This window comes from Capricornis sumatraensis, chromosome 7 (genome assembly GCF_032405125.1).
Source record: "Capricornis sumatraensis isolate serow.1 chromosome 7, serow.2, whole genome shotgun sequence".
NCBI lineage: Eukaryota > Metazoa > Chordata > Mammalia > Artiodactyla > Bovidae > Capricornis > Capricornis sumatraensis.
This window is the reverse complement of record NC_091075.1, coordinates 43,020,223-43,034,808: the sequence shown is the minus strand read 5'-3', so window position 1 is coordinate 43,034,808 and position 14,586 is coordinate 43,020,223. Positions and strand designations below refer to the sequence as shown.

General features: G+C 41.2%; 1 protein-coding gene across 1 annotated transcript in view; it reads left to right on the top strand.

The window, feature by feature from the left end:
* The first annotated feature begins 8,547 nt into the window (after nt 1-8,547).
* The window catches only part of KCNIP4 (potassium voltage-gated channel interacting protein 4), a 242,555-nt gene continuing 236,516 nt past the window's right edge, over nt 8,548-14,586 (top strand). The window contains exon 1 of the mRNA XM_068975025.1: nt 8,548-8,659. Within this exon, the coding sequence (XP_068831126.1) occupies nt 8,548-8,659 (112 nt within the window). The remainder of the gene's footprint in view (nt 8,660-14,586) is intronic.

Here is a 14,586-nt window from a genome sequence, read left to right as displayed (position 1 = left end):
TTGAGCCAAGACTGTAGTCTCAAGTGATGTTGGCTATGTTTTCATTTCAAAGACATGGTAAGAGTTATAACTTCAAGCTGTTCTCCAGGAACAGTCTTTGTTCTTTTAGAGTCAGATTGTGAAAAGATGTTTTATCAAGTTAGTTTCTCTGAGTATGTAAGAAAATAGTTTTGGAATGTCATAAGAGCCCCCTCCTGGTGATTTGGGGGCAAGATAAATACTTGCAAGTATTGACTGTATCCATTGTACATGAAGCTATCTGGCGTTCCAACCTGTGGCTGTGCATCCAGGAGCTGGTAGGGTTTAGAAGCACAATCCCCTCTTCCTTTTGGTTTCATTATACCATAAACTACAAATCTTTCCAATTTAAAGCTACATTTTTTAAAAAAAAGTTGAGCCAACCCAGTTGACTCAGAAGTTCCTTCTGCTTTCTTTTTGGTTTGTGTGTTTTAAACTTCTTATTTTGTGTTGGGTTATAGCTGATTAACAATCAACATTGTGATAGTTTCAGAGGAGCAGCAAAGGGACTCAACCATACACATATATGTAGCCATTCAAAAGTTCCTTCTGCTTTCTCTGTCTAGCAACTTCCCTATAGAATCCTTCCACCTAGGAAATAAACTAGTACCCCATAAAATTCCAGGTCTTAACATTTTAATGGTTTAGGCAAAACTCAGAACTGTCACTTTTTTAAATCAATGAGGCCTGGATATCAGAACTCACCAAAGCACTGGGAGAATGATGGGAAGCCAGAGGGGCTCAAGGGGCCTATGTTGGATATCAGTTCAAAGAAGACTCCAGGTGACCTCAGGTGGGTTTCTCTGATACCCTGTCAACTCTGCCAAGCAATGCAGGTAGAAAATCAATAACCAGTCTATAACTCAGGTGAAGAAAAAGTTTTATTCAAGTCAAGCTGAAGGTATAGCCCAGGAGACAGTCTCTCAGCTCTGAGAAATGTTCCACTGAAGCATGGCTTTAGCATAGTATTATACCTTATTCGAACATCAAACTTGGCAGGGGATTATTCTTTCAAAAGTTCAACAGAGAAGTATAGTTACAGATTAGCACTACACTGTGGGGCAGTATGGAGCAGGAAATGGCAACCCACTTCAGTATTCTTATCAGGAGAATCCTGTGGACAGAGGAGCCCGGAGGGCTGCTGTCCATAGGGTCACACAGAGTCGGACATGACTAACGCGACTTAGCATGCATGCATGCATTGGAAAAGGAAATGGCAACCCACTTCAGTACTCTTGCCTGGAGAATCCCAGGGACGGCGGAGCCTGGTGGGCTGCCATCTATGGGCTGGCGCAGAGTTGGACATGACTGAAGTGACTTAGCAGCAGCAGCAGCAGTGGGGCAGTATGATCCTGGTATCTGGCAAGGGGACAGAGAGTATTAATATTGGCATCACAGGAAGAGAGGAAATGATCTGCATCTTCAAGTGAGCATTCTTTACTTCTACTGCCAATTCATGGATTCAGTGGGACACTCAAACCAGGAGACTGGATATTTAATTGTTTAATGGACAGCTGCATAGATATTTTAAAGAAATGCATTCTAGGTACATTTACTAACCTTTCCAAAGAAGCCCTGCAGCTAAATAAAATAGCTTGAGTTCTGTCATGTTTGACTGGAAGTTTGTCCAGAGAACATTTACAGATCTTTGCAAGTAATTGGGAAACGTATCAATGAGGTATATGATATAATGAGGGTGGAAATAAGGATCGGAATAGAATAGATGACAACAGAAGGTTAATTGTTTTCATCAGTTTACTGAGACAATCTTAAAATTAGAAGAGACTCTCAAGGTCATACAACAACCTTGTCTTCATTATCTGCCCTGAAAGATCTCTTAAGTTAACCATTCTTTTCGACAACTTCCCAGGACCATTTTTCTCTTCTGCCTAGGAGGCCTCAGTCTAGCCACACTACTATCATGACTGTTGCCCTAGTGTCTGTCCACTTACACTTCTGGGAAAGTCATTCCTCCTCTCTCACTTATTTTTAGAGACCTAGATTAGTTTTTCTCTTCAGTGGAACTTTCTCAGTGATGCCAACCACACTGATGTCTTGCTTCTCTTAACTCATATTGACTGAGAATAGAAAAATTTTTCAATAGAATTTAATTGCTTTTTAACTTCTCTTTTAAACTTCTCATTCTGATATTGCCTGTCATTAACAGTTTCAGAATCATGAAATATGGGGTGTTTTAAGCCAGTTTTGTCCACTTCCTAAATCCTTTGGCCTTGAACAAGTTAATTCTGCTCTCAGCACCTCACTTTTAAACCTGTAAAAGATAAAAAGATTGGATTATTTGATAGCTAAATGATCTCCAGATATTTCAGTTCAGTTCAGCTCAGTCTCTCAGTCCTTTCCAACTCTTTTTGACACCATGGACTGCAGCATGCCAGGCTTCCCTGTCCATCACCAATGCCCGGAGCTTACTCAAACACCTGTTCATCGAGTCAGTGATGCCATTCAACCATCTCATCCTCTGTTGTCCCCTTCTCTTTCTGCCTTCAATCTTTCCCAGCATCAGGGTCTTTTCAACTGAGTCAGTTCTTCACATCAGGTGGCCAAAGTGTTGGAGTTTCAGCTTCAGCATCAGTCCTTCCAATTATGAATATTCAGGACTGATTTCCTCTAGGATGGAGTGGTTGGACCTCCTTGCAGTCCAAGGGACTCTCAAGAGTCTTCTCCAACACCACAGTTCAAAAGCATCAATTCTTCGGCACTCAGCTTTCTTTATAGTCCAACTCTCACATCCATTCAGACAGGACTCTGAAAAAGCCATAGCTTTGACCAGACGGACCTTTGTTGGCAAAGTATTGTCTCTGCTTTTTAATATGCTGTCTAGGTTGTTTAATATGCTGTCTAAATATTTACACAAATATAAATTAATATATTGAAATTTAAATTTGACTTCACTAATTCCTATCTGCCTTGTCATTCTACCTGTATTTTTGAAGATAAAATAGGTAGGTAAGTAAATCTATCCAACTTTAACATTTTTACAGGTTTCCCTGGTGGCTTAGATGGTAAAGAATCTGCCTGAGATGCAGGAGACCCATATTCGATCCCTGGGTCAGGAAGATCTTCTGGAGAAGCAAATGGCTACCCATTCCAGAATTCTTGCCTGGAGAATTCCATGGACAGAGGAGCTTAGCAGGCTACAGTCCATGGGTTGGCAAAGAGTAAAACCCTAATCAATGACTAACACTTTCACTTTAACATTTTTCTCAACTTTGCTATATTTATTTTTATCTTTGCATGTCAATAGTACAAGGATCATTTCTTACCTAAGGAATATCACTTGATGAAACTTCAAACTGAAGCTACAAAAAAGAAAAGAAAATGATCAATCTCAAGTTTCAGGGAAATTAGCTCAATCAAGATTGCTGAAAGGATAAATTGATGCAAGGAAATTAAAAGTGTACTCCCTGACCCTCTCTCTTCTTCAGACTAGTGAGTTGGTTTGGTCATGCCTCCTTGAGTACATTTTACTTTTCCTAAAAGTTCCTGGCAATTGTTCAGAATCCCTTACCAGAGCCTCAGTGAAAGAACCCTTCAAAATGGTGCAACAGGGACTGAGACTGGAGCAGTGATGAATGGTGAGGTGCATGGAATCTGGAACCCAGGATGCCTCAGTTCAAATCTCAACTCTTCCATCTCCATGAAACCAAAGTAACAATATTAATCTCAGGGAATTATAAAAGAATTATATTGGTTAATATGTGTAAAAATTTTAGAATAGTGTCTAACATTTATAAGTTGTCCATAAATGCTAGTGGCTATTAGTTTTTGGGGTATATCAAACATAAATCCTCAATATCCCCCCTTATTAAATGTGACTTTGTGGAAATAACATAATCTCAACAAGCCTTGGTTTTTATTTTTCTTTGAAACAGGGATACAATATCTAACTGGTTTGTGGTAAGAATAAATTAATTTATACATGTAAAGTACATACTATGGTGCCTAGCTTAGAGTAACTGGGTGTGAAATGTTAGTTTAATCCTTTGGTATTCCTTTCTTATTCTGGATGTGGTGGCAGTGGTTTAGTTGCTAATGTCCAACTCTTGCGACCCCATGGACTATAGCCTGCCAGGCTCCTTTGTCTATGGAATTTTCCAGGCAAGAATACTTGAGTGGGTAGCTATTTCATTCTCCAGGAGATCTTTCCAAACCCAGGGATCGAACCTACGTCTCCTGCATCGGCAGACGGATTCTTTATGGCTGAGCCACCAGGGAGGCCCATGCTAGATACTCCTTACAATGTAAAGAAAGGAGTGAGCCTGGGAATGGAGGGGGAAAGCCAGAGCATATTCTAATATAATAGCATGGGTTGGGGCTGAAAAATTACTGTAACAAAATGATAGACCCTAATCTGGAGTTGTTTTTTTTTTTAAATAATATGCAATCAACTATTCTTTTCCAAAATGCCCCTAGAGAAACAAGATTTCTCAGATGAAGAATGAAACTCTTCAATGGTGCTGTTATCTTACAAATCCTGCACTGGGGGCTGCATGTGAAAGAACCATTGTATTCTTTGAGAGCTGCAGGATCCTATAGCTGGAACCAACAAAAAGAGTTCAGAAAACCAAATGACAAATGTAACCACTGTAGAGAGGAAAGGGATGGGCCTCCAAGACTCTCAGCTGATGAATCCTACACTAAGGATATCATTGTCCTAAAGGGAAATACTGCCTGAAATTAACAAAGTCAAACCCATGGTGCTTTATCTCAATTTCAAGCAAGGTTGAGATTTCTTTCCTAGAAAATGAGATATGGCAATATAAAAATACTTTGCCTAACTCTATAAATCAAAAGGTCAATTGACAAATACTTGTTAAAATCTACTGAAGGGTGTAGAGGGAGAATAATAAATTCGAGTGTCAGACTAAGGGATTCCCAAGTGGCTCAGTGATAAAGAATCCACCTGCCAAGGCAAGAGATGCAGGAGACTCGAGTTTAATCCCTGGGTTGGGAAGATCCCCTGGAAGAAGAAATAGCAACCCCCTCCAATATTCTTGTCTAGGAAATTCCATGGACAGAGGAGGTTGGTGGGCTACAATCCGTGGGGTTGCAAAGAGTCAGACACAACTGAGTGACTGAGCATGCATGCAGGTCAGACAAAAGGATATTCAAACTCTAGATCAATTACTTTCTAGCTATGTGGTCTTGACTAAATCATTTAACCCCTCTGTACCTCAGTTTTTTTTTTTCAACTGTAATATGGTATTGTATAGGATTAAAAATTATAGTTATAGTTTGACTGACCTAATTAATTTTTGCAGCTTTTTTAAAAATTTTTGACTTCCTATAGCTAGCTATATGTTGGCAGGAATTTCAGAGGATGGTTACTTAAAACATTTATTTTCTCATCAACTTCTGAGAACTGCTTCTTCACTGGCTTGGTGACACAACTGTAACCTGTTTAGATGGATAAATGGTTGGGCAGATTGATAGAACATCTCCTATAAGCATACTATGCATAACAAAAAGCACTGTTTTCAGAGCCAGTATTAATGACCTAAAGTTGTGTGTACCAGTTATATTCCTGGAATCCAGAGGAGAAAAATAGCCCTGTGGGCTGGGATGTTCAAAAGTCTTTATAGGAAAAAGACTGGAACTAGACTTAGGAGCAGGACGACCAGAGAAGAGCAAAGTCATCTCATCCATCTAGACCCAGCAGAGCCTCTAAAGAGCTGGCACGTCTGCCATAATCCCACAACTCCCCTGTGCTGAGCAGGGGAGCACCAGCAGCTAGGCTCAGCTCTCCATGTTCTCTTAACTCTCATGTCAGCCATGACAGTGGCAGCTGCATCCCCATCCTGGATTTAGAAAACTGAGACTCAGAGATGGAGCAGTTTCCCCCAACTCACAGAGCAAGCAAGTGACAGAATCAGGATTTAACCCAAGCCTACTTAACTTGAAGCTTGTCTGTGATCTATTATTTCCAGTAATGATGAAAGCTACCATCATTGATCCTTACCTCTTCCATAAAGTCTTTGTCCTGTTACTACCAGCCACCTTTCCCCAGGGGGAGCTGACTTTCCCTTCTTGTGCTCCCACTGTATCTTCAAAGATATCTACTCAAGGGAGAGAACATTTATGGATCACATTTCATGCCTGGCTCCTCTGTTAACCTGTAAGTCCCCAAAGGATAGGATTGGACTTTATTTCTCATTTTATTATTCACATATCATCCATAGCTCAGTGCTGTCCTTAGTCGCTCAGCCATGTCTGATTCTTTGCAACCACATGGACTGCAGCCCACCAGGCTCCTCTGTCCATGGGAATTTTCCAGGCCAGAATACTGGAGTAGGTTGCCATGACCTCCTCATAGCTCAGAGTAGCAGCTTAATAAATGTTAAAGAATAACTGAAGGAAAGAATGAATGCTCATTGCCTACCAAACAGTGCACCCCCAGGTTTGCCAAGCTGACCTCTTTATGCTTCCAGTTCCTCGCCTGTAAAATGAAGATGACCATAATACCTACCACACAGAGCTGTGCGTGTGTGCATGAAGTCACTTCAGTCATGTCTGACTCTTTGCAACCCTATGGACCATAGCCGGCCAGCCTTCTCCATCCATGGGATTCTCCAGGCAGGAATACTAGAGTGAGTTGCCATGCCCTCTTCCAAGGAATCTTCCCCACCCAGGGATCAAACCCATGTCTCCTACAATTAGCTGCACTGGCAGGTGGGTTCTTTACCACTAACACCACTTGAAAAGCCCACATAGAGATGTAGGGCTGAGTTAATGAACTAATACAGATTGAGATTTCCCTGGTGGTCCAGTGGTTACCATTCTGAGCTTCCACTGCAGGGGACATGGGTTTAATCACTGGTCTGGTCAGGGAGCTAAGATCCTACAGCTGCAATATGGAGGAACACATAATAAATGCTCAGTAAGTAGTAGTATTGTTATCATGACCATTCTAAGTTCCCAGCTGCTGCTGCTAAGTCGCTTCAGTCGTATCCAACTCTGTACGACCCCACAGATGGCAGCCCACCAGGCTCCCCCGTCCCTGGGATTCTCCAGGCAAGAACACTGGAGTGGGTTGCCATTTCCTTCTCCAATCTAAGTTCCCAGAGTTCCCTTTAAATAGAAAACTTTAAATAAAGCATTGACGTATCATAAGCACAACTTCACAGAAAAAGAACTGTTTTCAGAGTGGTTAAGTGTCTTGCAAAATACCACACAGCAAGAAGCAGCAGAACCAGGAAATGTTACCTGGGGCCTCAGGCATTACTCATAAGCCCCTTATGTCTCCTAGTGAGTTTCAGAGGCTAAAAATCCTTTCACACACAGAGTCCCAGTTGATTCTTTTCACCACCACTCTTGGGCTGGGTTTCAGCACAAGGGAGATAACCCGCAGAGTGACTAAGCTGGTGTGGTTCAGACATGGCCCAGAATCCGTGCCCCCAAAGCTGCCTAGGCTGCTAGGTGTGGTTCGGAATAGAACGCCCCTTGGGATCTTTCAGGACAAGCGCGACCCACGCTTAACTGAGGATAAGAATCACCTGACTTCTAGTTTAAGAACATAAGCTCCAGCATCTTCGGAATCAGAGGCACCCGAGTAACGTTTATCATCAGGGAAGTTTGTGAAACTTTGCTTTGAGACAGGCTAAAGCAAAAATTTAAGGATAATAGTAGCGCTCACCCTCCAGGGGGCAGTTACTGAACAGCAGTGTTTTTCCCAGGTCCTGCTCTGCCGCACCCCACCCCACCACCATCCACTTTTGTAAATATGAGGACTAAATCAATCTCCCTAATAATGCTCTCAATCATGTGTCAGCAGGGACCAGAACAGCCCCAGTGGAGTGGCAGGTGGGCGGCGGCTTGGACGCTCCCGCTTGAAAAAAGCCACTGAATTATGAATATTTTTGCCTCTTCACTTTTCTCTCTAGAAAAGCTGCCCCTGGGCTTCCGCAGGGGGCTTTTTAAAGAGGCTATAGACACCAGCCACCAAAATTGAATTTTTCCTAGCATCCCGAGAGTGAGCGGGTCGAGCTGCCTCGCGGAGCAAGCTCAGGGAAGAGAGAGCAGCTGCTCTGGGGAAAGGGGGACATTCGCAAGCTTCCCAGGCAGCAAACTAGCGCGCAGACAGCTCTACCCACCCAGCCCGGGGTTGCGGCGTCAGCGCACGGAGCGCCGCTGTGCTCTCCCGGGCAAGTTTCCTAGGAGTGTCCCTTCTCTCCACGGACACTGCAAAGTCTCCAGTTCTCCAACAGATCTTTCCGTCGCAGCTCTGAAGTCCAAGTACTCGCTGGCTGCCGCGCAGAGTCCCGGGGACGGCGGGTTGTGGTGGAGGGACACCACCAGGCAAATGCCAGCATCAGTATGAGAGCCTGGACTTTAGCCCAGGTCGGTCCTCACCCCGGGGGGCCGCTGCTTTGCCCGGTGCATCTTTGAGGAGCTGCTCACTTTTCCCCCTTGCGAGTCTTTGTTCCAAGCGAGATATTACTCGGATTTTCTAATTAACTCCCTCCATTCCGAAGGAGTTCGGAGGCTGGGATGCCTCTACCTGCTTGAAGGATGTTGACTCTTGAGTGGGAGTCGGAAGGCCTGCAAACAGTGGGTATTGTTGTGATTATATGTGCATCTCTGAAGCTGCTTCATTTGCTGGGACTGATTGATTTTTCAGAAGGTAAAGTGGTCGCTCCCATCTGTGCCGTTGGTCAGGTCTGGTTCAGAATTGGATACAGACGTTGCAGAGTTGAGAGGGCTTAAAATAAGCGAAAAGTTTTAAAATATGCATGCTTGACATGGAGCACCCTAGCACTGGACAGTTCGTTTCTATTTACCCAGATATTTGACATTGGAAAGGAAGGATATTGTGCCATTATCTTTCTATCTGAAATTTATTTGAGTTTAGGGTGATATTATGGGTTAAATGTACTTCTAAGGTGGGAAATTAGGGCTCTCTCTACTGCAGCGTGATAATACAGGTTGCTGTTTTGGTTGTCAAGTTTACCACGCCTTAATGTCATTAGTAATTCCATCCTCTGGAGGAGTACCCTGATTTGTGAGAGAAATATGTATGTGCCTCATTAGTTAGGAGATGTGCGGGTGGAGCTGAGTTATTGATTATGATAAAAAATGGGTAAGCTTTTGATTTAAAATTGAGTTAATGAATGCTTAGCAAAAATGTGCTTTGAACACTTAATTTGCAAAAGTGTTTCATTTACATTTCCCAGTGAGCCACTTTGCTCATTTGTCTCCTGAGTGAAAACCCATATAAGCCCAGCACAGCATTGCTGCTATCAATTAATATTTTATCCTCCTAATATGAATTTTACTACCAAAATCAATTCTACTATTCAAAGATTGACAAGTTAAAAAAAGTTATAACTTTTTAATAGTGATATATATATATTTACATATGTATATATTATTTTTCATTGAAATAACATGCTTTGAATTATTTAAACCCTAATTATTGATGTCAGTTCTATATCCAAGCTATTCTTTATTCTCAAGTGAAAGAATGGTGTTCCTGAGACATTTGCTAATACCTTCCGGATAAGGATAAGATCTTTTACTGCCGAGTTATTTATGCATATTCACTTCTCACATTGTGTGTAATGTGGGAAGATGATGAAAATATTTAAGGCTGCCTGTGTTTCTAATCTTTCTGACAGAGTTCAGGAGCTTAGCTAGGATGACAACATCTCAAACTACATCCGGTCTACAGGTTGTTGCTGTTAATATGTTAATAATGGTCGGTGTATCTTATCTTCAGAAAGTCTTTCCTTCTACAAGTGGGTCCATTAGATTCTACTGTTTAGACCAGTGTAAGAACATCAGAAGTTCTCATGCAATTTTCATATCTTTTTTCTAAAGTCTTCTCAGTCTGTAACAAGTGCTGCTCAGGCACACATAAGAATAATATTGTAATAGGATTAAACAAACCCTCAGAAAATAGAATTTCTGGGTTTTTTTCTCATATTACACAGTAATTTTATTTAACTGTGGGGATAATTTTCTTTAACCTCACATGTCTCCTGAGAGGAAAACAATGCAGAAACAAACTTTTTTCCAAGTGCTGCTCAATGATCTTGCATTATGTTGAGATGTCTGCCTCAACGCTTTCTAGCGGGATCGTAACAAAATACAGATAAGATCATTTTAATTTATGTGATTGGAATAATTTGCTTCTGTTTCATTTCTTCGCCATATTAGTTTTTGTTTTCTGGAATCCGTTGAGCCGTAGCCCTCAGTTTTAGTGCTCTATATTCAAGATGGTCTTGTTTCAGATCTAGATGAAGCATAAAGTAAAAACACCACAGAGATATTTGAGAAAGTCAGCTCTCACAGCCCTGTAGTGGTTATAAGATAGCACACAGTTCTTTTATTGCCAGTGTTGGTGGTACAGAGTTTTAAAGTCAAAAGTCGCAAGTTTGCAAAAGCCCCTTGCAAATGACTCAGCTTTTATTCTTTAAGTTCTTTCTTATGTCACATAAAGATTTTCAGACAAAATCTTCAAATTTGAGTTCCAACAATACAAAAAGTAAAATTGTAAACTTAACTCTTCCAACCAGAATCAGAGAGTTTTGAGATAGTCTGAAACATCTTTCTTGGGGTAGGTATCCATATCCATACCCAAATAATAATACGCATGTCCGTATGGGAATCTTTATTTCTACTTTTGTTGTTCAGTCCCTCAGTTGTGACCCCATGGACTGCAGCACGCCAGACTTCCCTGTCCTTTGTCATCTCCCAGAGCTTGCTCAAACTCATGTCCATAGAGCCTGTGATGCCATCCAACCATCTCGTCCTCTGTTATCCCTTTCTCCTCCTGACTTCAATCTTTCCCAGCATCAGGGTCTTTTCTAATGAGTTGGCTCTTTGCATCAGGTGGCCAAAGTATTGGAGCTTCAGCCTAAACAGCAGTCCTTCCAATGAATATTCAGGATTGATTTCCTTTAGGATTGACTGGTTTGATCTCCTTGCTATCCAAGGGACTCTCAAGAGTCTTCTCCAACTCCACAGTTCAATATACACTTTGTTTCTATACACATACATATATATAGATGATGTGCCTACACATTTAAAATGTTGTGTAAAATGTCCAATGTGCTGTGCTTAGTTTCTCTATCATGTCCAACTCTTTGTATTCCATGGACTGTAGCCCACTAGGCTTCTCTGTCCATGGAGTTTTCCCATCAAGAATACTGGAGTGGTTCCCATTTCCTACTCCAGGGGATATTGCCAACCCAGGGATTGAATGCATGTCTCCTGAATCTCCTGCACTGGCAGGCAAATTCTTTACAACTAGCACCACCAGGGAAGCCCCAAATGTCCAATAAACTGGGCAAACTTGAGATTCAATATGTAGCCTTGGTTGTGCTAAAATAATAAAGATGCAGGTTACCACCATATAGGTGGTATATTTCCTTGACACGTGGAAAAATATAGGGAAAAAAATTCCTTTTTTGTTCCAAAGTACATGTTAAAAAATACTGATCTAGTCCAACTGACTCAGGTTATATGGGAGACAACCACAACCCAGAGAGGGTAACTGATTTATTAGGAGACAACACTAATTGATAATGGAGACAGAACCAAATCCAAAGAGCTCTGAATCCTATACGGTGCTTTTTCCTATTACAACATACTTTTCACTTATTTCTCTTTTCTAATATTGGGAAGAGAATGAACAAAAACATAGGTGGGAAATTTCCTGAATTCCTGAATCTTGTCCTGAACTGTCCGCTAAGTTCAGTCATTCAGTCAGGTCCAACTCTTTGTGATCGCATGGATGGCAGCATGCCAGGCTTCCCTGTCCATTACCAACTCCTGAAGCTTACTCAAACTCATATCCATTGAGTCAGGGATGCCATCCAACCATCTCATCCTCTGTCGTCCCCTTCTCCTCCCACCTTCAATCTTTCCCAGCATCAAGATCTTTTCAAAAGAGTCAGTTCTTTGCATCAGGTGGCCAAAGTATTAGAGTTTCAGCTTCACCATCAGTCCTTCCAATGAATATTCAGGACTTATTTCCTTTTGGATGGACTGGTTAGAGGAACTGTCCACTAATACCCTATAAGATATCTGAGGGAAATGCATGCATAGGAAATAAGATTACAAAATATATACACAATTTTCAACCCAAGGCTAGGACCCAATTATGGTTTATAAGGAAGCTAAATCAAACTACATACTCTATCATACCTTAGAGGCAGGATCTGAACAAAAAGAAGCCAAATGGTCTCCTGAGTCCCCTCACTCTAAGATCCTCACTAAATTTTGAATGTATCTGTGACATATTCAGTGTCCATGAATGGCTAGTCCAAGTACAATCAAACAATGAGACCCAATGTTTTCTCAGATTGTGGCAGTGTCCAAGAAGATACAGAACTTAGGTTTTGGGATCACCAATCAAATGGAGATATAAGAAAAAAGCATTTACAGAACAAGTCACAACACATTAGATTATCAAGTCCTTTATCCTTTGTACCAGCAAATGATTAAAAAGCCAAAAGGGGCTTTCCCAGTATAAATTGCTAAACATTTCCCTGTGATTGACCACTTAGAAAATATAGCTCAGGAAAAGGCCGGAGAATTAGCCATTTATTTTGGCTGAGAAGTAAAGCTGAGGCCCAGAGCAGAACCATGAGCTTCTTTTGGGTAACATGGAGCTTTTATATCATCCTCTTGGGGCAATGATTCTTCTCTGGTATCACTGTAGACTATTTTCTCTAGTGTGACTGACTCTGCATTGATTAACTTAGAAAGTCGTTTTGAGTCTATGTGGATGAGACCTTCTGTATTAGTTTCAAGATAAAGCAGTGTTGCCTTACTATTATCATCTACAATGGTTAGTGAGAATAGGAAAAGGGAAAGGGAAACATTTCTGCTCCCACATAAATTAGATTCTTATTTCAGTAAAGCCCTGTGTTAAAAAATAATTCTCTTTCAGTTGAAATTTAAGGTTTAGGAAGCAAAAGCAATTTGTAAGGAGGATTAAAATGACTAATGGGATTTTAATATAATGATTTGAGGTTTCACATATTCCCTTCATTAATAAAGGGAACAAGGAAGAACACTTACAAGAATAATCTCATTTCACTGTGTCGCATGTAATACTTGATATTGGATTCTAAGTGTAGGCAGAGTCCTTTGTTAGGCATTGATTGAGATGATGGAAAGGGACAAGAGAAACACTGAAGGAATGAACCTTCGGTAAGCTTACATTCTAAAAAGGGAAACTAATCACTCAACAAGACAGAAGAAAATAAGTGCCCCAAAAAATGGGCAGCAGAAGCACAAATGGAGTGGAACATTCTGGAAAGGGCTAAACGGAAGGTTTCATGGAGATAAAGACTGTTATACTGGACTTAGCAGTGTGAGAAGGGGTTCCCAGATGGAAGAATGGGGAAATAACACTCCAGGCTGAGCAAAGAGTTTGAATTGTGATCCTGAGCACTGACAGAAAGTAACTTTGATGGACAAGAGCTGTGGCTTATAGAAAGTGGGCATCAGAATGTTGAAATGAAATGTGTCTGAAGGAGTCCATTGGGGTGAATGTCAAGAGGGCACATATACTCTCAATGATAAACAGCCAAGGTCTTCAGCTTTGGGGAACCAATGAGCAGGATGGCAGATTCATGTTTCAGATAGGTCAGTTTGGAAGAAGGTAAAGATGAGTTCAGAGGTAAGAGAGTGGAAATAGAGTTACCAAGGACAATTCAGGTAGGAGACCACAAAGGCAGGAATCCATTGATTGCCCTCATCCATAAAATCTTTAAGGTGAACTGTCAATTTCCAGATTTTCTAGAAACTCATGTTTAATATAATATCCTTGCTGATGCTGCTAAGTGACTTCAGTCGTGTCCAACTCTGTGCAACCCCATAGACGGCAGCCTACCAGGCTCCCCTGTCCCTGGGATTCTCCAGGCAAGCACACTGGAGTGGGTTGCCATTTCCTCTTCCAATGCATTAAAGTGAAAAGTGAAAGTGAAGTCGTTCAGTCATGTGCGACCCTCAGCGACCCCATGAACTGCAGCCTACCAAGCTCCTCCATCCATGGGATTTTCCAGGCAAGAGTACTGGAGTGGGGTGCCATTGCCTTCTTTGATAATATCCTTAAGCTGCACCTATTCTGCAATGGCATAATTGTTTTCTTATTTCAGGACAATGTTGTTTGGCTTCAAATGTTTTTCTGATGAGATAAGAAAGAAATCTAGGGCACACAGAGGTTGTAGCTGAGAATTCCTGAAGATACTGATATAGTGTCTTCATTTATGGTGGGAATTTTAAAGTTCCAAAAGATGTACCTGACATCTTAAAAGGTCTTCAATTATTTTGAACATTTTAGTTTGAAAAACTTTACACACAAAAATGCAGAGAAAACCATTAAACTTTGATGTACCCATCATCCACCTTCAATAATTATTAACATTGTTATTTGTATTTCAGCAATGGCTTACATTTACAGATGTTTCTCAGTTGTCTTTAATATGCCAGGTACTCTTGTAGGGCCAAGATACAATGATTAATTAGACTCAGTTGCTACCCTCAAGGAATTCTCAAGTTGTATAAAGGGATGGGGAATATAATCAAGGAAAATGC